The 25,676-nt window shown below is 40.7% G+C and overlaps 2 protein-coding genes across 2 annotated transcripts; both read left to right on the top strand.

Moving 5' to 3' along the window:
- Positions 1-19,421: 19,421 nt before the first annotated feature.
- Positions 19,422-20,192, top strand: LOC137659911 (uncharacterized). Its single transcript, XM_068394681.1, has one exon. The coding sequence runs from the start codon at positions 19,422-19,424 to the stop codon at positions 20,190-20,192; it is 771 nt and encodes a 256-aa protein (XP_068250782.1).
- LOC137659912 (uncharacterized) lies at positions 20,189-20,599 on the top strand. Its single transcript, XM_068394682.1, has one exon. The coding sequence runs from the start codon at positions 20,189-20,191 to the stop codon at positions 20,597-20,599; it is 411 nt and encodes a 136-aa protein (XP_068250783.1).
- Positions 20,600-25,676: the final 5,077 nt, after the last annotated feature.

Raw genomic sequence — 25,676 nt, forward strand, 5'->3', positions numbered from 1 at the left:
TTCACCATTAGTAATATAAAAAAAGAGTATCCTCCACAAATCAATATGAGCTTTCAAATAGTTTTAATTCGTTGCCTAAATGTGGGGTGAAGGCTGAGAAGGGATATAGGACATTGAATCCCTGGAGTTAGCCGAATATACAGTCCCCCAAAGTGAGCCTGCAACATTAATCAGTTCATTGTGGTTACTGAAATTTACTCTCCAAATTAACATATTACGTAAATGATTATATCTCAAAAGAAAGGATGTTTGAAAGTAGAAATATGCACAAAATATAATATATCACTAAACAATGCTGTAAGTATTATGAAGATTAGTTAATGATGATGGATAGAGTTTCTTAATAATCTATTGGTATATTTTCTAATTACAAAAATTTCTTATATCTTCGTGGTATCTCATATATTTTATTCCCTCTTCATACTATCTCAAATCAACAATCCCACTATTCCAGTCCTATTATTTTACAAACTCTAAATACTCCTTTCACTTCAGTGTTTTGAACCTTTGTCGTTTTCCTTTATTTGTTTCTTATTTGTCCCTTTTACTTACTTTTTAATGAAACTCAATTATCTTGCTCACAGTTACAACCAGATTCTCCTTCCTGACTGTTACGACCTCGGGTGTGGCCGTGGTGCAAGACCTTTAAAGGACTCGGAGAGAGAGGTCAGTATTTTGAATGTTCAATGAAAAAGGGTCAATGGAAACAAAAACACGATAAAAACTTAACAATGTTTAATATACACTTAAAACAACAAATAAAAATTAACAAAACATAAACAAATATCGGTCAGCCTTGTGACAACAGGACCAAAAATCAAGTCCTTAGAATAAACATACGCAAAGATGACCTAACCTCTAAAATATAAATCCCCAAGATAGATAAATAAATATACAACACATAAGCAATAAATCAGGGGCCCAAATTTGGAACAATTACCTATTACCAAATAAGGTTAGGAAGGGAGGGAGACCACAGTGAGGAAATACTCAAACTCCTACCTATAGTATAAAACTAAACCTTATAATTAATAACAGTAATCACAAATCCAACAAAAAACCCTTCTCCACACGAAAAGAAACCAACAAAGTATAAATGTCTATAAATGATACAAAAAACCAAACTCTCCAATTATGGAAGGAACAAAGTATTATTTACAACACCGCGGGCGTCTCCCGGTCGGTGCTAGGCTAATATTTAAAGCCTCAGGGAACTCTGGCATAGATTCCCGGCCAAATAACCAATCACACATCAAAGCACTGCTTTCAGAGGGAGTACTGGAGAACAGGTAAACACGAGGCATAGGAACAGCAACATCCTCTCAAAAATAAAATGGCTAAAAAATTATTACCTGGGCTCAGTCTCACAACAGGCCTCCTCACGAGCTATTAAGTTCCCCACACAGCTGCACAGACGAAAAAACGTGCTGAAAGGATGCAGAGGTGCCCCTCCTGCGTCCGCTCGATTGGGAAAAATTCCTGGACAACGGCCTGAGCCCGCAGGAAGTCCACACCAACACTAGCCAAGTCAAGGCTGAAAAGCTCAGATACACGGTGGGTGGCAGTTCCTGAGCAAACTGCCCCAAAGGTAAATTCGAAGATCCAAGATGAGGTAATCCAAATAACATCTGTAGTAAAAAGGTGTGGGAGGCATTCAAGTCTAGCCTAAACTGTCTTATATCCTTCTCTCCGGGCGAGGAAGAAAACATTTTCCCCCATGACGGCAGCATAAACACACTCACGAAGAAACTGCTAGTCAAACTCCATAATCCTTAGCATCTTTGTAAAGAATACAACAGGTGGGGTTAGTAATACATATTAAAATTTTTACTACAATACTGGATAGGAGGCCAACAAATGTCTGTGGCAACACTCTCTTGTCAAAACTTAAAATTTATGATTTTTACGGTAATACCTGATACCTTCCTCCCCCGAAGAAAAAAAAAATATTTGCACCATAATACAACAAACAACAACAATTGCAAAAAAAAAAAAAATTAGATAGGAGACCTGAGAGAAAAAAAAACCTAAAGGCTACATCAGTTAGATACAAAGAATTCATGAACAACAATGATAAACCCCTGAAACAGAATGCCAGTTAGTCATAACACACAAACCAAATTTGCAAGACTAGCCAAAGAGTTCATAGCAAAAATGACAATCACCTGACATAAAGTTACCGTTAGCCTGAAACCTAACATACCTACCCAATTTGAGAAAACGAACTGGGCAGCGCAATAGGAGGAGTAGGCAAAACATGTTTAATTAGTCCTGGATAGAGCATGAGGAATCTTATTTTTCGATCCTTACACGTGTTTGATTACTAGATTAAACTCCTGTAGGAAAAGCGCCCATCACAAAATCCTTTGGTTAGCCCCTTTCATCCGTTCGATGAACACCAACGTGTTGTGATCTATCCAGATTTCACTGGAAAAGAGAAATTAGTTACATAGGGTTTAAAATAATTCAAACATCTGACCAAAGAGAGAGCTTCCTTTTCAATTGTCGAATACCGCCTCTCAGCTGCCAACAGCTTTTTGCTGAAGTAAGACACTGGATGAACTTCTCCATGTTCTTTCCGTTGGAAAAGAACACCTCCTATACCCATGTCACTAGCATCAACAGCAATGATAAAATCGGGAGCAGTTCAAATAGGATTAGTCACCAATACCGACTTTAGTTGATTAAAAGCCCTTTCACACTGATCAGACCATAAGAATTTTTTTCCCTTTCCTAACATACTGGTAAGAGGCTGAGCCAGATCAGAGTAATTACGGACAAACTGGCGTAATACCCTGTCATACCTCTCTAACAATAACAGGTCTTTTCAAACTTACAATAGCCTCGAGGCTAACGTGCTTTGGAGCCACCTGACCCAAACGAACCTCGTGACCTAAATAACAGACCTTGGCCTGCCCTATTTCACACTTGGCGAGATTAATTACAAGCCTTAAAGCTTCAAGAACCTTACGAAGCCTTAATATATGAGTATGCCAGTCATCACTATCAATCACCAAATCATGAATATAAATTTCAGTTCCTTCCAGACCGTAAATAACCCTATTCATTAGCCTCTGAAAAGAGCAAGCAGCATTCTTCATGCCAAAGGGCATAACCTTACATTTGTAAAGTCCGAAAGGAGTGACAAAGGCAGATATCTCACGCGCACGACCGGACAAAGGAACCTGCCAGTGCCCTTTTAACAAATCTAATCTAGTTATAAACTTGGCAGACCCTGTCCGATCCAGAGTCATCAATAAAGGGTAATGGAAACGAATCTTCTTTGGTATGGGCATTCCCCTTCCGATAATCCACACACATACGGAACTTACCATCCCCCTTTTTTACCAGTATTACAGGAGAACTCCAGGGACTCACTGATAGCTGAATAAGGACATGCCTCAACATATAATTAATCTTCTTACGGACCAAATCCACTTTTACCGGATTCAAACGTTAAGGATTCTGTTTAACAGGGGAAGCAACCCCCACATTAACATCATGGCTCAAAACCTGGGTTCTAGCTGGGGCATCCTGAAACAGTTCTGGAAACGAATGGATTAACTTTAGCACTTCTTTTCTTTGGTTACCATTTAAATGATCTAAATTACCTGTCAATAGTTCTAAATTTTGCATATTTTCCCCTAATGCATCCGATGTGACCTGAAACACTAAATCATCGGACTCCGCCGGAGGTACATCAATTACCACTAACACCGGTTCACATAAGATAGCTAAGGGATCGCCCCTTTTACTCACATAAGGTTTTAAATGATTAATATGAAAAACTTCACATTTACAACTCGAACCAGGAGACTCCACCTCATAGTTAATATCAGACAACTTCCTTAGAACCTTCCAAGGACCCTTATACCTCGTCTCGAAAAATAAGTCTGGTTCCATACTCAGCACTAACACTAATTCCCCAGGTTTGAATGAACGAACCTTAACCTTTTTATCAAAATTTTCGTTCATTTGGGATTGAGATTATTTCAAATTCTGCCTTGCAAACTTTCATGCACTCAACATCCTAGACTTTAAGTCTTCCCCCAATCCTCATACTTTTACTTCCCCCTTTTGGCTGGATTTTAACACTTAAAACATAATTTCCAATGGTCCTCGAACTTTGTGCCCAAATACCAGCTCAAAAGGAGCTACACCTGTGGAAGAATTTGGATGACTTCTAATGGCGAAGAGGGCAAAAGGAAGTGCTTTGTCCCACTCGCTACCAGAGTCATAACAATGTTTTTTTAGTACTGATTTTAGAGTTTGATGAAACCTTTCCAACAAACCCTGACTCTCCGGATGATAAGGTACGCTGGTATTGTGCTAAATGGCCAGTTCAGCACACTTACCCCTAAATACCTTCCTCGTGAAATTCGTCTCACAGTTGGTCTGAATTACATGAGGGAGACCATCCCTAGAGAAGAAGTCAATTAATTTTTCGAAAACAATTGTAGAAGTAATACGCCTCATAGGTATAGCTTCAGGAAAACGAGACGCTCTATCCATCATAGTTAATAAATATACAAAACCCGTTTTAGTCTTAGGTAAAGGACCTACCACATCGATAACCAACTCTGAAAAAGATTCTCCTATGGCCAGTATAGGATGTAACGGGGCTTTAGGAATACACTGGTTCGGCTTCCCCATGACTTGACAAGTTTCACACTCTCGATAAACTGTTTTACACACATTTTCATTCCAGGACACCAGAAATATCTAGCCAAAGTGTGGAAAGTTTTCAACATTCCCAAATGACCTGAAAAAAAAATTTGTGTGAGCCAATTCCAACATATATTTTCTGAACTGAACTGGTACAACTATCTGTTCAATACGAAAAACATTATTTGCGTCACGACTGGCGGGACGATTAAACCTGTATAATAGACCTTCTACAATCCAAAACCTTGGCTTAGTTAGATCATCAACATCACCCAACTCAAAATTAAATTCGTCTTTCTGAGCTTTAATGAAAGCAGCTCGGTCAAAGTTAAAAGGATTAACTACATCACTTCTACTACTTTTTACTGACCCGGGTCTTTCTACATCTAACTTTATACTACTTAATAATAAGTCATCATCATTATCTCCATCAAGTAAATTAGCAGCTCTTGCTGCGGACCGAGTAGTTATAGCTACAGGACAGGCATTAACCGACAATATGGGGAACAGATCCCAACCTTCCCCATCCAGCATGTTATTCCCCGGGATACTATCTATTCCAGGGATAGGCAAACTATCCACTACAGCCAATTCCTTTATTAGACTGTATCCTGGAAAAGACAAGTGGACATTAACCAACGGAGCTGACACAACTAAGTCTGGGAAACCTCCTAACACTACAAAATTCTCCATATGATTAATATCACTACTTAAAGTAGTTTTTACAACCAACGACCGATCAGAACCGGTGTCCCTGAGAAATTTAACCTGGGCAACACGGTTATCATAAATCAACCTACCAGGCCATACATATTTGTCAAAATCAAGTCATGCTTGAGCATTAGTAAAATTCTGAACATTGCTACTTACACTACTACTGTCTACTACAGATCTGTCTACAGTACCGCTATCTACATTAGACCTATCAGGAATTATAGCTACAGGACTTCGACCATTACGTTTCAGGTAACGTTGACGAGCATGGCATCGGCTTTGGAAATGCCCTGGCTTGTTACACTAATAGCAAGTTCCTCGGCGACCTGAACCTCTGTTTTCCTGATTATTAGGCCCGGTATTACCTACATTAGGGTAACTTCTATTAACAAAAACTGTAGGGGTAGAAGACACTCCTTGAACTCTAATCATATCCCTACCACCTGAAAAGGAATTAGGATTAACATCATTTTTAGGGATATGGGGACTTAACGAAGAGGTATCTCCTCTCCCACCACCCCTTGGTGTGAGAACCGAAGGGTTATTTGAAATTTCATTACTAAATCTACCACTACCAGACAGATGCGTCAACTCACACTCATTGGCTAAATGAGTGGCATTACTTAACCTACTAGCCTTTACCTCCTTCAGGTGTACCCTCAACTCCCTGCTACAGGCTTTCTTAAACTCTTCTAGGAGTAGCAGCTCGCGCAACGCAGCGAAAGTAACCACCTGCCGATTCTTTAACTAGTCGTTGAACTGTTTCTCCTTTATGCGGGCAAACTCGACAAAGGACTGTGCCGGGTGTTTATTAAAATGACAAAACCTGAGGTGATAGGCCTCTGGGACCAGATCATATGCTTTCAACACCAAGCTCTTAATTTTATGATAGTCCCGTGCTACTCCCTCCTCTAAGGCATTATATACCCGAATTTCCTTGCCAACTAATCTACACTGTATAAGAACGGTCCACATATCTGTGGGCCAAGACAATTGGGCAGTCACACGCACAAATGCCTTAAAGAACTCAGGGACGTTTTTGTCATAAAACATTGGCTCTAATTTAAGTGCTGCCCCTAAATTAAATTTTTCCTACAGCCCTACCCTTGATGAGCTAGCCCAATTTGCACTCTGCAGCCGAGCCATTTCCAACTTTATATTTGCCATCTCCCTCTCATGACGCCTAACCCGTTAGCTTTCCTCAAATTGCAATTTTCTCAACTCTATACGCTTACTTATCAATTTAAACTCTTGGTCGGCCTCAGACTCACCCAAAACATTAGAATGGGGACGGCTACTACGGGTACACTGGAAAAGGGCAAAAGCGGATTATTAGACACGTTCCCACTACTTTTAAGTAGACCTTCAGGAAAGTTTGCAGGACCTTTATACAGTGTACTGATATGAGGAGGATCCTCAAAAAAGGTTAGACCAGCTGACACACTCACCTTGTCACTCTCCACCTCCTCACTCCCTTCACTAACACCTCCTAAATCCTGCTCCTTATCAATAATCAAATGCTCTGCGTCAGCCATGTGCTGCCTAACCTTACTCAGGACTAACATCAAGCCTTCACCACAATACCCAACAACCCTGCACACTCTAATAAAAATTTCTTATTCAACACCGGCAGATGATTCAAACTATCAGCTGATGCCAAAAACTCAGCCGGATCGAAACCCAAATCCTCCATGATGCTAAAAAAATAGATAATTCGGGGGGAAAGGCAACAATACTCAAAAAAATACCAAACACTTTAGTAATCACTCGAGTGCCGCTCCACTGACCCAATGACTGAACACCCTGAGCTTTCTATCCTGTCACGGTCGCCATTTTGTTACGACCTCGGATGAGGCCGTGTTGCAAGATCTTTATAGCACTCGGAAAGAGATGTCAGTGTTTTGAATGTTCAATGAAAAAGGGTCAATGGAAACGAAAACACGAGAAAAACTTAACAATGTTTAATATACACTTAAAACAACAAATGAAAATTAACAAAACATAAACAAATATCGGTCAGCCTTGTGACAACAGGACCAAAAATCAAGTCCTTAGAATAAACATCCGAAAGGATGACCTAACCTCTAAAATATAAATCCCTAAGATAGATGAATAAATATATAACACATAAGCAATAAATCAAGGGCCTAAATTTCGAACATTAACTATTACTAAATAAGGTTAGGAAGGAAGGAGGAGAGCACAGTGAGGAAATACTCAAACTCCTACCTATAGTATAAGGCTAAACCTTATAATTAATAACAGTAACAACAAATTGTGACGGAGCCGTAGAGAGGAGTGTGAATTCAAAGGCAGGATGCATTAGACTAAGTTATATATTAAGGAACACTCTTCTTTATATACAAAACATCAAGGCAACAGGACATAACATGTTCGAGAGACAGACAATGTTCAGAGCAAAACAGCAGACATGAATTTTCATGTTCGTTTGAGTGCGAGGGAAGAGCGAAGATACAAGCATATTATATACAAAAGGAATTATGTACAATTGTGTGACACACAGTTGGTACATGGCTCCCCCTCTAAAATTGACATACTAAACATGTTAAATAGGTGCCCTGAATCTGGAGAGGAAGTAGTAAAAACTGCGCCGATTAGCGACAGTGAGTGGCTGTAGAAGTCGTTGGTTTGGGTGCGAGCAAATGGTGGATGATGGGTGGCTATTGCTGCTCCGGCTCGTCACGGGGTAGGCGAGTGTGTCCTACGGCATTCATAGGCGTGTCCTACGGCATTCATAGGCGTGTCCTACGGCATTCATAGGCGAGTGTGTCCTACGGCATTCATAGGCGTGTGTGTCCTACGGCATTCATAGGCTTACGGCATTCATAGGCGTGTGTCCTACGGCATTCATAGGCGTGTCCTACGGCATTCATAGGCCTACGGCGTTCATAGGCATGTCCTACAGCATTCACGTCAGCTTCGGTTGAAGTTGAACAGATGTCCTCTTCGTCACGAGTGGAGGCGTTGATGGAGGTTTGAAAGTCATGAAGTGGGTTCACATCACGAGGAGAGCCGTCTGCGGCAGGTTGAAGGCGAGTGATACTGGTCATTTTCCCGAGGGTGAGCGAAGCCCTTGGTCCCCCAACGGTTGTTGAGAGAGCTGAAAAGGCGTTGCTATACGGGCGGCTGGCGACGGCGAGTACTGCTGCAGAAGGTATGCGTTGACGGCGTCATAGTAACGGTGAGAGGTGTAGGGGGGATGGGGAGGCGGGAGGAGCGAGTCACTCCGGGGTCACCAATGTTACGGAGCCATAGAGAGGAGTGTGAACTCAAAGGCAGGATGCAATAGACTGAGTTATATATTAAGGAACACTCTTCTTTATATACAAAACCTCAAGGCAACAGGACATAACATGTTCGAGAGACAGACAATGTTCAGAGCAAAACAGCAGACATGAATTTTCATGTTCGTTTGAGTGCGAGGGAAGAGCGAAGATACAAGCATATTATATACAAAAGGAATTATGTACAATTGTGTGACACACAGTTGGTACAAAATCCAACAAAAAACCCTGCTCCATACAAATAGAAACTAATAATGTATGAATATATATAAATGATACAAAAAAAACCACTCTCTCCAATTATATAAGGAACGAAGTATTATTTACAACACGGCGGGTGTCTCCCGGTGCTAGGCTAATATTTTAAAGCCTCAGGGAACTCTGGCATAGATTCCCGGCAAAATAACCAGTCACACATCAAAGTACTGCCTTCAAAGGGAGTACTGGAGAACAGGTAAACACGAGGCATAGGAACAGAAACGTCCTCTCAAAAATAAAATGGCTAGAAAACTATTACCTGGACTCAGTCTCACAACATGCCTCCTCACGAGCTATCAAGCTCCCCACACAGCTGCACAGACGAAAAAACGTGCTGAAAGGATGCAGAGGTGCCCCTCCTGCTTCCGCTTGACCGCGAACAATTGCTGGACAATGGCTTGAGCCTGCAGGAAGTCCACACCCAACACCAGCCAAGTCAAGGCTGAAAAGCTCAGATACACCGTGGGTTGCAGTTCCAGAGCAAACTACCCCAAAGGTAAATCCGAAGATCCAAGATGAGGTAATCCAAATAACAGCTTTAGTAAAAAGGTGTGGGAGGCATTAAAGTCTAGCTCGAACTATCTTTTATCCTTCTCTTCTGGCGAGGAAGAAAACATTCTCCCCCATGACGACAGCATAAACACACTGACGAAGAAACTGCTAGTCGAACTCCATAATCCTTAGCAGCTTTGTAAAGAATACAACAGGTGGGGTTAGTAATACGTATTAAAATTCATACTACAATACCGCAGAGGAGGCCAACAAATGTCTCTGGCAACAATGCCTTGTCAAAACTTAAAATTTATGATTATTACGGTAATACCTAATAATGACATATATCAACTTTTATTGATTTTAACTTTAAATCCTTCAAACAATCATCAGTTTTAATTCCATTCCCTCATCTTATGATTGCATTCAGCAACTGATTCATCTATTAAGCTTGTATAAAGGAATAAACTAAAATATCTTTTTCAGCATATTCTTATTCCTGAGTATAATATAAAAAAACTAATCTGAGAACTATACTATTTTTTGAAGAAAATCCCAACTGGTATGCTTACATCGAGAATTCCCCAACTACCAACTATATATACTGGCATGTATTGCTGCGTTCTTTCATGTATGCGTTCATCCGTGTGTGTGTTTGCTTATGTTCACAAGCATCCTGTCTTGGACTTAGAGGGAATGCAAAATTTTTCTATCAGTCACAAATCATAGATGAAAGAATGTTAATTTAACAACATATGAATTAATAAACCTTTAAATATAAGTAAACATAAATTGATATGTATAATAAAAGTTTTTAGAGTTACTGAATAGATAGATAAACAGATAGATAATTCTCACTAGTCATCCGTTGAGATTTTACCGCTAGAGAGTTATTGGGTCCTTTGACTGGCCAGAATGTATATTGGATCCCTCTCTCTGGTTATGGCTCATTTTTCTTTTGCCTGTACACACACACACACACACACATAATAGTCACATTCTCGCCTGCCATTATACACCTTACAACTCTAAGTCTACCAAACAATTTTCTTCGCTCAAGGTTATAACTAAAGCAGTATTATTGTTCAATTGCTACTTTTCTTCTTGATGTGGGTAAAAGAGACCTTTTACCTATGGTTGGCAGCTTCTCAAGGAAAAGGACACTCTGAAAAACAACCCATTGTTCTCCAATCTTTGGTAGTGCCATAGCCTCTGTACCCAGGCCTCCCAGTATTTTTGGGCTAGAATTCTATTGATTGAGGGTACACTCGGGCAAACTATTCTATCTTATTTCTTTATCTCTTGTTTTTTGTAAGATGTTATAATTCATATATGCAAAATTTCCTTTTACTGCAGTGACTGTTCTTAAGAATATTTATATTTCAATTGTTCATTAATTACTTCTGTTATATACTTTTTTCCTTATTTCATTTCCTCGCAGGGTTATTTTTCTTGTTGAACCCATGGATTTATAATATCCTACTTTCCAACTCGGGTTGAAGCTTGCAGAGAAATAATAATAATAATAATAATAATAATAATAATAATAATAATAATAATAATAATAATAATAATAATAATAATAATAATGATGATAATAATAATAATAATAATACTATTATTATTATTATTAATAATAATAATAACAAAAATAATGATAATAACAATTTAACCATAAAAGAAACACTTTCTGGTACAACTCAGGAACATAAATGGTGGTCTACCCTTAAATCTGCACTCTTTGGTGTAGATGCAACAGTTCCTCTTTTACTTAAACAGATGGCTCAGTCACTCACTGTCCAAAGGAAAAGGCAACCCTTTTGGCTGATGTTTTTGACAGTAAACAGAGTAATGAAAAACTTGAACTTCCTCATTCCTGTTTTCCTAAGGGTAAACTAACTAGTTTAGCTTTTCGATCTCGTGAGATTGAAGCTTGTTGGTGGACCTTGATGCTTACGGAGGTGTAGACCCAAATGGTATTTTTCCTTTGTTTTTTATAAAGACAGCAGATTTATTAGCTCCAAAGTTATCTGTTATTTTGCGCAAGTTAGCAGGAAGGGGAGCTTTTAGCACTAGTTGGAGAATTGTAATGTTACTCCTCTATGTAAATGTGTTTGTGGTAGCTCAAATCCCACTGATTACCGCCCAATTTCCATAACTCCCATATTATCTAAAGTTTTTGAACGTCTTCTGACAAAACGTCTTAATAGGTTTGCTGAAGTTAATCATCTACTCCCTAGTTTGCAATTTGGTTTTCGTAAAGGCCTTGGAGCATGTGATGCTCTTTTCACAATCTCTAATGCTGTACATAAATCCCTTGATTGTGGTTGGGAAGTTCGTATGATTGGCCTTGATTTTAGTGCTGCCTTTGACCGTGTTAATCATGAGGCCCTTGTTTTCAAACTGAAACAGTTGGGAGTGGGTGGGTCGTTTCTTAGCATTATTATTGATTTTTTAAGTAATAGATCTCAAAGAGTTGTTGTTGATGGGCATCATAGTGATTATAGGATTGTGATATCCGGTGTTCCACAGGGTAGTGTTCTTGGCCCATTACTTTTCATACTATATACACATGACATGTGGTTTGGCCTAGAAAACAAGCTTGTTGCATATGCAGATGATGCTACTCTCTTTGCATCAATTCCATCCCCTGAATGTAGATCTAGGGTTGGTGAATCCCTTAATAGAGATTTAGCTAGAATTAGTGCATGGTGCAAATTATGGGGTATGAAGTTGAATCCTAACAAAACTCAAAGTATGATTGTAAGTAGGTCAAGGACAGTGGCTCCTCAACATCCGGATCTCAGTATAGATAATGTTTCTTAAATATGTATGACTCTTTCAAAATTCAAGGTGTGATTCTCGACAGTAAATTTACTTTTGAGAAACATATAAGGTCTGTGTCTTCTTCAAATTCACACAAAATAGGCTTATTAAGAAAGTCTTTCAAGATTTTCGGTGATCAATCTATTGTGAAGAAGTGTTTTAATTCTTTCATTCTACCTTGTTTTGAGTATTGTTCTCCTGTCTGGTCTTCAGCTGCTGATTCTCATCTTAATTTGTTGGACAGAAACTTACGGTCTATTAAATTTCTTATTCCTGATCTAGATATTAATCTCTGGCACCGTCGTTCAATTAGTTCATTATGCATGTTGCATAAGATTTTTCATAACTCTGACCATCCTTTACATTCAGATCTCCCTGGACAATTCTATCCTGTTCGTAATACTAGGCAGGCAGTTAATTCTAATAGCCAGGCCTTCTCCATCACGAGGCTCAATACTACGCAGTACTCTAGAAGTTTTATTCCAGCTGTTACCAAGTTGTGGAATGATCTTCCTAATCGGGTGGTTGAATCAGTAGAACTTCAAAAGTTCAAAGTTGGAGCAAATGCTTTTTTGTTGACCAGGCAGAAATGAGTCTTTTTATAGTTTATTTATGACATATTTGTTTTTGATGTTGTTAATAGTTTATATATGACATGTCTGTTTTGACGTTGTTACTTATTTTAGAATGATTTATTGTTAATTTGTTCTCTTCAATTATTTATTTCCTTATTCCCTTTCCTGACAAGGCTATTTTTCCCTGTTGGAGCCCCTGAGCTTATAGCATCTTGCTTTTCCAACTAGGGTTGTAGCTTGGATAATAATAATAATAATAATAATAATAATAATAATAATAATAATAATAATAATAATAATAATATGTATATATACATATATATATATATATATATATCTGTATATATAAATATATATATATATATATATATATCTGTATATATATATATATATATATATTTATATATATCTGTATATATATATATATATATACCCATATATAATATATATATATATGTATGTATATATATGTATATATAAATATATATATATATATATATATATATATATATATATATATATATATATGTATATGTATATATAGATTTACATATATATACATGTATATATAACAATAATATAATAAAAATAATAATAATGATAATAATAATAATAATAATATTATTATTATCATTATTATTATATCATTAATAATAATAATAATAATAATAATAATAATAATAATAATAATAATAATAATAATAATTATAATAAAAATATTATTATTATTATTAATATTATTAATTGCTAAGCTACAACCCTAGTTGGAAAAGCAGGATGCTATAAGCCCAGGGCCTACAACAGGGAAAATAGTCCAGTGAGGAAAGGAAACAAGGAAATAAGAGAACTAATTAACAACCAAAATAAAAAAATATATATATATGCATATATATATATATGTATATATACATATATATATATATATATATATGTGTGTGTGTATGTACAATATATATATATATATATGCACACACATATAAGCCGCTTATATATATATATATATATGTGTGTATATATATATATATATATATTTTATATATACATATATATATATACTTATATATATATATATATATACATATATATATATGAATATAAATAAACATATAAATATATATATATATATATATATGTATATATATATATATACGTATATATATATATATGTGTGTGTGTGTGTGTGTGTATATATATATATATATAATATATATATATATATATATATATACATTAGTCAAGAAAAGAGCATTTGACAAAAAGTTGAAAATCATCAGAAATAGTGAAGGGGAATAGTCGATTTCAAGAGAACAAAAAGAAAATGTTGATAAGGAGGCAAATGTAGAGTGAAAGGTTGATAACTTTTAGATATCAGAATAAAAAAAGCAACAGGTCATATACTGTCAGGAAAGAATGTAGTACTGGGTCGATGAATAGTAAAATAGAAGCAAAGCTAGAAAAGCCAGTACTGAAACGTTTGATATGAGGATGAAAATGCTCGTAATAGTTTTTGATGAAAATATAAGAATGACAATGAAGAGACTAAAGAAAGAAAGAAGAAATGGATTATATCTGAGATGCGTCGGTATGGTGTTGGTGGTGTGTTGCAGTGACTGACCAGGATTTGTAAGGTATGTTTTTAGGAGGTGAAACCACAAGAGAAGGGCTGAGATATATGTTGCTTCCATTGTATAAGTTATAAAGATAATTATGATTGATATATGTTTTGTAGGGGATCCGTGTTTCCTATTTAACGATGAAATTTATATGGTATGAATTTTATTAAAAAAAAAATAGAATATGACACAGAAATTGATAGTGTGACGAGGTACGAGAGAGGGTGTGAGCGCAAAGGCTGATTGGAAACGACTGAGTTATGTACAATTGTGTGACACAGGGTTGGTACATGGCTCCCCCTCTAAAAATGACATACTGAACTTGTTAAATAGGTGCCCTGAATCTGGAGAGGTAGTAGTAACAACTGCGCCGATTAGCAGCAGTGAGTGGCTGTAGAAGTCGTTGGTTGGGGTGCGAGCAAGTGGTGGATGATGGTTGGCTGTGTTGCCGCTCCGGCTCGTCACGGGGTAGGCGATTGTGTCCTACGGCATTCATAGGCGTGTGTGTCCTACGGCATTCATAGGCCTACGGCATTCATAGGCGAGTATATCCTACGGCATTCATAGGCCTACGGCGTTCATAGGCGTGTATGTCCTACGGCATTCATAGGCGTGTCCTACGGCATTCACGTCAGCTTCGGTTGAAGTTGAATAGATGTCCTCTTCGTCACGAGTGGAGGCGTTGATGGAGGTTTGAAAGTCATGAAGTGGGTTCACATCACGAGGAGAGCCGTCTGCGGCAGGTTGCAGGCGAGTGATACTGGTCATTTTCCCGAGGGTGAGCGAAGCCCTTTGGTCCCCCAACGGTTGTTGAGAGAGCTGAAAAGGCGTTGCTATACGGGCGGCTGGCGACGGCGAGTACTGCTGCAGAAGGTATGCGTTGACGGCGTCATCGTAACGGTGAGAGGTGTAGGGGGGATGGGGAGGCGGGAGGAGCGTGTCACTCCGGGGTCACCAATGTGACGAGGTACGAGAGAGGGTGTGAGCGCAAAGGCTGATTGGAAACGACTGAGTTATGTACAATTGTGTAACACACGGTTGGTACAATAGAGAAAAAATAGCATTGTTTAGACTCGGAATATAATGCAAAGATCAAATGCTTAAAATAGAAAAGAAAATTTTGGTTGGTTTACAATAAAAGGACTTAGTTAGAACCAATAGCTGGAAAATGTGAAGAATATGTAAAATGTATGGTATAAATTAACAGGAAAGTTTATACAGTATATATATTATATATATATATATATCATCATCCTCTCCTCCAACGTCTATACAGGCAAAGGGCCTCGGTTAGATTTCGCCAGTCGTCTCTATCTTAAGCTTTTACTTCTCCATTCATCATTTGGTACTTCACACTTCAGAGTCCTCAGCCAGGTAGGCCTGAGTCTTCCAAATCTATTCTTGCCTTGTGGAGACCTCATCATGATCTCATTCTCATTGTTATAGTTTCATTTTTAAACCTGGCCTGCCATTTAACTCCCAATATCCTTCTGAGAGCTTTGTTCTCAAATCTTCTAAATCTATTGGAGATTTTTCATTATCATACCATGACTCATGTCCAGAGAGTAACACCGATCTCACTAAACTGATATATAGTCTGATTTCTATATGTAATTTCAGTCGTTTGATTTCAAATTTTTACTTAACACAGCTATTGTCTGATTTTTTTTCCAATCTTTCACTAAAAATTCTATAAACCCTGTATTGGAGATTATAGTTTCTATATACTTAGATGATTCTACCTTATTAATCCTTTCTCCCTCCAATGACAATTCCTCTTCCATTGCATACTCCTTTCTCATCATCTCTGTCTTTCTTCTGTTTATCTTCAACCTAACTTCGTGTGATATTTCATGCATTCTGGCAAGCAAGCATTGCAAATACTGCGGTGTTCTGCTAACAAAGACAGCATCATCAGCATTCTCTAGGTCTGCTAAATTCCTATCACTAATCCAATCAAATCCTTCTCCGCCATCTATAAACTGTTCTACTCATTACAAAATCCATGAGGAGGCTAGACAAAATAAGTGACAATACATTCCATTGAAGTACTCAGCTGTTCACTAGAAATTCATTAGATAAAACTCCATTAACATTATCTTTCCCCATGAATAGACATAATCGAATTCATATATTGAGAAGGAATTCCATAATAACATAGGACTCTTCACAAAATTGTTCGATGCATGCTAATAAAGGTTTTTCATAATCCACAAAGGCCATCATAAACGGATTTCTATATTCTACGCATTGCTGTATGATGGAGTACCTGCATACGTACGATATGTTTTCCCATGGCAGGCAGGCACCAAGTGAGTGTGCCACTTGCAGATAGCAACTGTGATCAGTCTGTTCCTAAGGATGCAATAAACTACATGCCTCCACCAATGTGCATCTCTTGTCCCACCTTGACATCTAATATGGCACAGTGATTCTCAAGGACCTCTGTGACACTCACCATGCCCTTCCAGCGCCGGTCGACGCAGTCCATCTAAAGGGCCGCACGCCCCACCATCCCCCTGGGCTCGTCCCTGCCCTGCAAGAAGCCTGGCAGGCCAAGGTGGCACAGCAACAAATGATCAACGTCCTCCCCGACCGGCTTACGACACATGTTACCCCTGCACCTCGTGTCCTTGCATCTGCAGCCCCGGAGAAGTGTAATATTGAGCTGAAGCCAGCCCCATTCAGGTCCTGGAGGAGGTCGATGGAATTCTGGATTGATTTGTGCAGACTACCGCCCCCCTCTGCAACGAGCACTGGACGGCAAATTCCCCTCACAGGAATGGAGTAACCTCACTGTTACGGAAGTCATGGATTTTTTTCGTGATATTATGTTACGCTCTACAAACCGTGCTCTGTTACGGTCGGAGTTTTTCGATGCGATTCAAGGCCCAGGAAAAAGTGTTAGTGATTATTTTTCAAAGTGTTCCCAAAAAGCCATAGATTGCAATTTCCAGTGCCCTGAGAGTCAGTGTAGTCTAGCCGAATATATGTTATTACCTAAGTTAATGGTGGGCCTAAGTGATGAGGCTATGTGTCGCCATGTGTACCAATGTAACAACGACATCAATAGTGTTAGTGCCCTTAGGGCCAGGTGCTGTGCTTACGAGGCGGCCCACGTCGACGCCGCTGTGCGCCAATGCAATTGGAGGGAAACTGCTTACGTGGCTGGCAGCCAGACACCCGAGGCACATCATCCAAATGCAACCATCATTGGCACAGGTAGGGGTCGCCCACCCCCTCCCTGCGGGAACTGTGGCGGCTGCCACGCCTCTTGCAGAACCCCATGCCCCGCTAAGTCCACTGTATGCAACAGGTGCTGTAACCAGGGCCACTACTACAAATGCTGCAGAAAATCACAGGCAAAATCAACAGGATCCCCAACAGACATGTCTAGTGCTGTGTCTAGCGTTGTGCTTGTTACGGGCGCCAACCTCGCCCGCCACCCAGTAGTGGAGGTGACAGTCGTCCCACACCGACACAGGAGTACGAGTGCCTGTCACCCGTGGCGGACACTAGGGAACAGGTGTGTGTGGAGGGCCCCTCCCTGCTGTCGCACCTCCAAGTCCGCCCAGCAGCCCTTACACCCCGTGCCAGCTTGCAGGATGTGGGAAACCTCCCCCCGAAGTGCCTTGGATCTGCCGTGTGCCACGTCACCTTTCAAGGCCACACCACGGAGCAGGACGTGTACTTTGTGGAGTCGGCAAAGCACCGCCTGCTGTCACTGGATGCCTGCAGGGACTTAACGCTGGTACCCAAGGAGTTCCCCAACCCCTCCCCCGCAGTGGCACACGTGAGCCTGTTCGATGGCACGGCCAGAGTGGCCGACCAGGTACCACTCCGAGGAGCCAGGTTGGAAGCCTGGCTCCTGCAACATTTCGCCACGACGACATTTAACACAGCCAGGAAGCCACTGCCAGTGATGCAGGGGGAATTGCACCACATCCACCTGATCCCAGGAGCCACGCTTTATGCATGCCACACCCCAGCATCGGTGCCAAAACACTGGGAAGAGGAAGTGAAGGACCAGCTCGAAGAGGATGTCACCCGCGGCGTCATAGACCCGGTACCTGCCGGGCAGCCAACCGAATGGTGCGCCCGTATGGTGGTCGTCCCCAAGAAGTCAGGACAACCTCGCCCTACAGTCGACTACCAGCGCCTCAATGCATCCTGCCTGCATGAGACACACCACACCCCCGCCCCATTTGACATGGTGTTCGGTGTACCTAAGCACACATTCAAGACCGTGGAGGATGCGTACTGTGGATACCACCAGGTGGAGCTAGATGAAGAAAGCCAAGACCTAACCAGATTCATTACCCGCTGAGGGAGATTTCGTTACCGTCGTACCCCCATGGGGCACTGCTCTGCCAGCGATGCGTATACTTGACGATTCGATGACGCCATCCAGGACATCCAGAGGAAATATAAATGCATATAAGACACCCTGCTCTATGACGACAGCATCGAAAGGGCTTTCTGGCATGCCTACGATTTCCTCGAAACATGCGCAGCCATGGGTGTCACCCTGAAGCCGGAGAAATTCCAATTCGCAGGAAGAGAAGTGGACTTTGTGGGCTTCAACTTGGGCTGGGAGGCCTACAAGCCTACAGAAGAACGTTTGGCGGCCATCAAGAACTTCCTGATGCCACGTCAGCCATCTATCACTGACATAAGGGCTTGGTACGGATTCATCTTGGAAACTAGTGTACTGGGACCAGGAACTCTGCACCAAATTCCATCACGTCCAAGACATAATCTGCCAATTAGCAAAGGAAGGGTTGGCCTACTACGATAGGAGCTGCCCCAGAGCAGCGATCACCGACTGGAGCAAAGAGGGCATAGGGTTTGTAATCCTTCAGCAGTATTTCGCATGTAGCTCCGCCACCGCTCCCTTTTGCTACACAGGTGGGTGGCGCCTGGCACTATGCGGCAGCCGCCATCTCACCGCCGCCGAAGCTGGCTACGCTGCCATGGAGAGGGTGGCCCTCGCGGTATCCTGGTGTCTCCAGAAGGCGAGGCTGTTCTTGCTGGGGTGCCCCCACCTCACCGTTGTCACGGACCACCGCCTGTTAACCAAGTTGCTGTGGGACCGGGCCCTCACGGATATCTTCAACCCCCATCTCTTCAGGCTGAATAAGAGAACCCTGCAGTACCGATTCAGGGTCAAGTATCTGCCAGGGATGCGTAACAGTGTGGCAGACTTTCTGTCACGAAAACCCGCCTTGAAGGCCGATCCCAGCGCCCACAACGTGGACCTCGACAAAGACCTCACCGACGCCATAGCGGCCGCCGTCTTGGCAGCAGTAGAGCACGACAGCTGCGTCATGGACGAGGCGAGTGTTAGGCAAGTCGCCGTCAGCGACCCCGTGTATCAGCTATTCATGGCTAGGGTCCTGGCCGGGGACTGGGCCGACAGGAAGTCCCAGGAAGTTGCATGCCTTCGGCACTTCTACGGTGTCAGGGAGAGGCTGGCCGTTATCCAAGACTTAGTGACATACACATTCGAACAGGGCAACGTCCGCCTAGTTATCCCAGAGACTCTCCGTCAGCAGGTGGCTGCTAGCCTACACGCGGGGCACCAAGGCCTGGATTCGCTGCAACGAAGACGGTGTACTGGTCTGGACTCGAGGGGGACCTGCAGTATCACTGATCTTCGTGCGAAGAATGCAACATACACGCACCATCCCAGGCCGCGGAGGAACTCATCATCACGCCGCCCCCAGAGTACCCCTTCCAGATGAAGGTAGCGGATATGTTCCAGCACAACGGACACTCGTACATGGCCTACGCAAACAGGCTCACAGGTTGGCTGGAGCTGGCCCACTTCCCCCGCGGCACCTCCTCCTCTAACATCAAGACCCAGCTACGTCACTACTTTGCAAGTTGGGGGGCCCTGGAGCAAATCTCCACGGACGATGGCACCAATCTGGCAAGCGAGGAAATCGGGGAATTTTTCAAGTTATGGCTCGTGTCCGTGCGGCTATCATCTGCCCAGTACCCGCAGTCCAATGGCAGGGCAGAGGCCGCAGTCAAGGGCGGGAAGCACATAATAATGGCCAACACGGGCAGCGGCGGCAACCTCCACACGGACAAGTCCTCTATGTCTATGTTGCAGTACCTCAACCCCCCCTCTTTGCGGAATAAATAAGTCACCTGCCCAGATGGTAACGGGCAGGCAGCTCCAAGACGGCGTCCCTACGGCCCGCTGGCACCTCACGGTAGACAAACATTGGGGGGAAACCTTACGGCAAAGAGAATATCAGATAGCTGTCAGCTGTGCTGCCCTCACCGGGAACGGGCCCGGCAGAATGCTTCCAGTTATCAACCCAGGATCCCATGTGCAAGTGCAAAATCAGGCTACTAAGCTGTGGGAACGTACCGGTACCGTGGCGGAAATGCTCCCATACCGACAATACCAAGTCAGACTGAACGGAAGCGGACGCCTCTCCCTCCGTAACAGGAAGTACCTGCGACTCACCTTATCAGGGTTCCAGCCAGGGCGGGCCACACCTGCCACGCATCCAGCTCCGCTTACGCCCCAGCAGCCACCGGTCAGTCACCCTACACCCAGCCCACAAGCAGTACTGGAGCCACGCCACTCACGGCGCACCAGAAGGCCAGCGTGGATGAATGACTACACCTGACGTCGTTAACTGTCATGTACCTTCTTTTATGTAATCACGTACAATACAGTAGCATCTGCTTATGTTTTTTATTAATATGCTACTCATATTATTTTACGAACATGTATTGCCTACACATAGCATTTTACACTATCTACAGCAATATATTTGTCTCCTTACTCTTGCACATGCATCCAATTTAATCCATGAATATCCATGTATTACTTTTAATCATTGCCTCCCCATGTATGAATCTCGGGGGGTGATGATGGAGTACCTGCATAGGTACGATATGTTTTCTCCCGAAATGGGATAACTCATCGGTGGCATCTCATCGCCAGCCAACTCATCACCGCCAACTCATCTCCGGCCCAACTCATCCCCGGCCCAACTTATCTCCGGCCCAGCCCATCTCTAGCCCAACTTATACCCGGCCCAACTCATCACTGGTCGAACACACACGCACACACACACACAGACTGCAAGGCAGTGTAAATAAAAACGAAATAACAGTTACTCAATTACCAATCCTACTATTTGTAAACCAAAATACCAAACTATGAAATCAAAGTTTGTCAACAAAAACATTAGTAAATTTTAACCTTTCAACGCATGACGACAATTACTCAATAACCAATTACAAACAAAAGTACCCAAGTATAAAATCAGATGTTTGTCAACAAAAACGTTAGTAATTATTAATCTTTCGATATATCACTTTCAGTTTTACATTCTTTCAGTAAACCCATTACAATGGAGACAATTTTAAGTCAGAGAGGCAAAGCAAAATGTTCTCATGATGGCTATTTGTTCATTTTCGACAAATTCAGCAAAACAGACAGCAATTTGATGTTCTGGAAATGTGATCAGCTCGGAAGGTGTAAAGCGAGAATACATACAAAATTTGGAAATGTATTTAAAGTCATGAATACTCACATCCATGATTTTTCACCGATAAAAGTAGAAGTAGAAAGGACAACTACAAAAATTAATATCAGAGCTAAAGAGAAGATGGAAAACCCAAGTGTAGTGATTAATGAAGTTTTATGTAATGTTCCCCAAGCGGTGCAAGGATCACTCCCGAATTCGTCGGCTCTAAAGAAAACTATTCGTCGGAAACGGAATCAGATTAGTGCCTCTCCGCCAAATCTAGTTGACCTAAATCATTTAGCAATCCCTGAAGAATATTCGACCTACGAAACAGAGCCAAACTAGAAGGAAGGAGAAGTTGGTTGCAACATTTGGTATCAGCAGAGGTTTGGTATGTAGACGGAACGTTTAAGATTGCTCCCACGCTACTTTTTTCAGGTGTATATTGTAATGGCTCAAAAAATCAGAGGTGTCACTCCAGTGCCTTATGCTCTATTAGCTAACAAATGGAAAGTTACATATTCAAGTCTATTTAAAATGATAAAAGAATGTCAACCAACAGTGAACCCGAAATCGGTTGTATGTGATTTTGAAATTGCAGCATTTCTGGCAATCAAGGAAAATTTTCCACAAGTCGAACTAAAAGGGTGCTTCTTTCAGCTTAACAAAATCATGCAAAAACACATTGCGGCTTTGGGTCTAAGTTCTCGCTATAATAAGGCTAGCCAGTTTTCTTTACAAGTAAAGATGATACTCGCGCTTGCATTTGTACCTGTCAATCATATTGATTCATATATTGATGTCTTAGCTGATGAATTATCCCTAGAGCATGTGCCAATCTTGAACTGGCTTGAAGACAATTATATAGGTCGGTTAAACAGACTTGGAAATAGCAGACGTTCACCACTCTTTCCATTGGAAATGTGGAATTTGTATTTTCGAACTTTAATTCATGAAGATAAAACAAACATCCATGCAGAAGGAGCTAACAGAAGATTACAAATGGAATTAGGAATGGAACATCCTGCAATCTGGAAATTCATAAATGCACTTAAAAAAGTTCAGAAAGGTAGAGATTTTTATTTGGAATCACTTATAGCAGGCAGTTCACCACCCGCCAAATTAAAAAAGTACAGGGATACTGATTCCCGCATTCTTAGAATTGTTCAAAATTTTAATAAAGGGACTCCCATTGAATATTTAAGAGGCATTTCTCATAACATAAAACTTTTTTTTCTATATTTTCATGAATTTGTTGTCTTCAATTATATGGTGTTCCTTTATTTTTAGTGTTATGACAGATTAATACATGATTCTGAATAAAGGTGTTTTTAATATTTACTGAATTTCATTAATCACTGCCGGGAATGAGTTGGGCCAGGGATGAGTTTGGCCAGAGATGAGTTGGGCCGGGGATGAGTAGGCGGCGATGAGTTGGCGGCGATAAGTTGACGGTGATGAGATGTACCCCATTCGTTTTCCCATGTCGGGTAGGCGACAAATAGTGTGCCGGTTGCAGAGAGCAACTGTGATCAGTCTGTGCCTCAGGACGCAATAAACCACATGCCTCACCCACTGTGTATCGCTTGTCCCACCTTGACATCTAATAATGTACAACGTCTCAAAATCAAAATTTGGTCAGTGCAACTTCTACCTTTTCTAAATCCTGCTTGTTCATCTCTCAGCTTTTCATCAATCTTTCTCTCCAGTCTCCTTAGAATAAACAAACAATATATTTTTTATAACAACTGATGTAAGTATGATGTGTTTATAATTACTGCAATCAGTCAGGTGTCCTTTTTTTCGCCATTTTCACCAATACTCCTAACTCCCATTCATCAGGTTTTGCCTCATCATGCCACATTCTACAAAATAAAATTATAAGTAGTCTGGGAATCACGTCATTTTTGGCCGGTATAATCTCGTCAGTTATTCCATTGTATCAAGGTCCTTACCATCAATTTACTGTTTTTTGGATATCTTCGTCTTCAAACACACTGAATCCATTCATGAGCACATCAAGGTCTTCATCAGATTCAGGTATATCAATCAAATTATTCTCTTCATATCTCCTTTTGATGACCTCACTAAAGTGTTCCATCCAACGTTGTCTTTCATCATCTTCTGTTGTTATAATAAATTTATCTCTCTTTTTGAATGGTATATGGTTCTTCTTTGCCCCAGTCGAGATTTCAGTAATAATTCTTTGAGCAATTCTTACACCATAACCACTTCATGAATTCATAGATTTGTCAGCCTCATCTGCTTTACTGTCAAAATATTCTCTCCAGTAATTCCTGGCTTTTCTTTTAACATCACTATCAATATTGGAATACTTAGTATACTCTACATTGTGATATTCCTTACATCCTCGAAAACTTTCAATAATCAATTTCTGTCTTTGCCTCCTTTTTATAGTATCCCAAGTATCATAAAATATCCTTTGCTTTCTCATTGTAACTATTTTTCCCAAGATTTCACTACCAACTGACTGATATATGTTCTTTATATCACACCATTCTTCATCTATTGTTTGCTCTTATAGTCTCTAAAACTGCAAATCGATTCCTAAATTCAATTGCAAATGTTTCTCTGTGGTCTTCTTCTAAAAGCTTAGTGGTATCAAACCTAGGCATTCTATCTACCTTTCGTTTGGGTGCTTTCAGTTTTAATTTCAGTATGGCAATTGGGAGCTGGTGATCACTACCAATATCTCCACCTCTATAGCTTCTTACATTTCTCAGAGTCCTCTTCTCTTTATTAATGGCAATGTAATCTATCCGTATACTTGTGAATGTTCTTGTGTTGAAAAAGAGTACCTCCAATGACAAGATTGTTTGCTGAACTGAAACATATGAAATGTGCTCCCTTTTCATTTGCTACCCATCACATTCTCTATCCCTTGATTATTCCTCCTAACTTTAGCATTGAAGTCGCCAATCACAATTTTCATATCGCTATCTGGGATCTCATCTATTAGACTCTGCAATTTTCCATAGTATTCATCTTAACCTTTCTTTAGGGGAATCATTTCATAGTGCAGAAGAAATTATAAGATCATATTGCACTGCCTTGTTTTGAACTTTGCTAGTAACATTCCACTATTTGCAGCTTTCTACTCGGTTAATGCTTTTCTTTTCTTGGTGTCATCATCATCCCTACCCTTTCTCTTCTATATTTTCTGATCTTCCTGAATATATATATATATATATATATATAGATATATATATATATATATATATATAACTATATATATAAGTATATATATAACTATATATATATATATATATATATAGCCTTGATCTAGAGTTCCCTTACCAATCCCCTTACTACGTGTTTCACTTGGGGCAAAGACATCCATACTATATTTCATTAATCTACTCTCCACGTCCTGTTACTTCCCCATTTAATGCATGGTTCTAACCTTCCAATTACCTACTTTTAATTTTTCTTTAGTATTTATAGAGCGGGAGATTCTTAGGTCCCCTCTACAGCCGGGACTTGGGGCCATTCTTTCATCTTCTCTATCCATGACTGACTAAATCCATAGAGGATTCATTGGCTAGATACATCAAAGGATAGCTAGTTCCTTGTGATGCGCAGTGTGTATCTAACTAAGGCAAGCAACCCTTTCCGGTCCATACTAATTCTAGTAAGATCAACCACCAGGCATCAGGAGTAAAAGCTGAAGAGACCGTTTGTCCATTGACTTAAACACAATCCTTCACTCTG

This window comes from Palaemon carinicauda, chromosome 20 (assembly GCF_036898095.1).
Source record: "Palaemon carinicauda isolate YSFRI2023 chromosome 20, ASM3689809v2, whole genome shotgun sequence".
NCBI classification, from domain to species: domain Eukaryota; kingdom Metazoa; phylum Arthropoda; class Malacostraca; order Decapoda; family Palaemonidae; genus Palaemon; species Palaemon carinicauda.

Excerpts from the sequence above, each read along its gene's own strand:
- LOC137659911 (XM_068394681.1), top strand. The coding sequence starts at position 19,422 with ATGGAGAGGGTGGCCCTCGCGGTATCCTGGTGTCTCCAGAAGGCGAGG.
- LOC137659912 (XM_068394682.1), top strand. The coding sequence starts at position 20,189 with ATGAAGGTAGCGGATATGTTCCAGCACAACGGACACTCGTACATGGCC.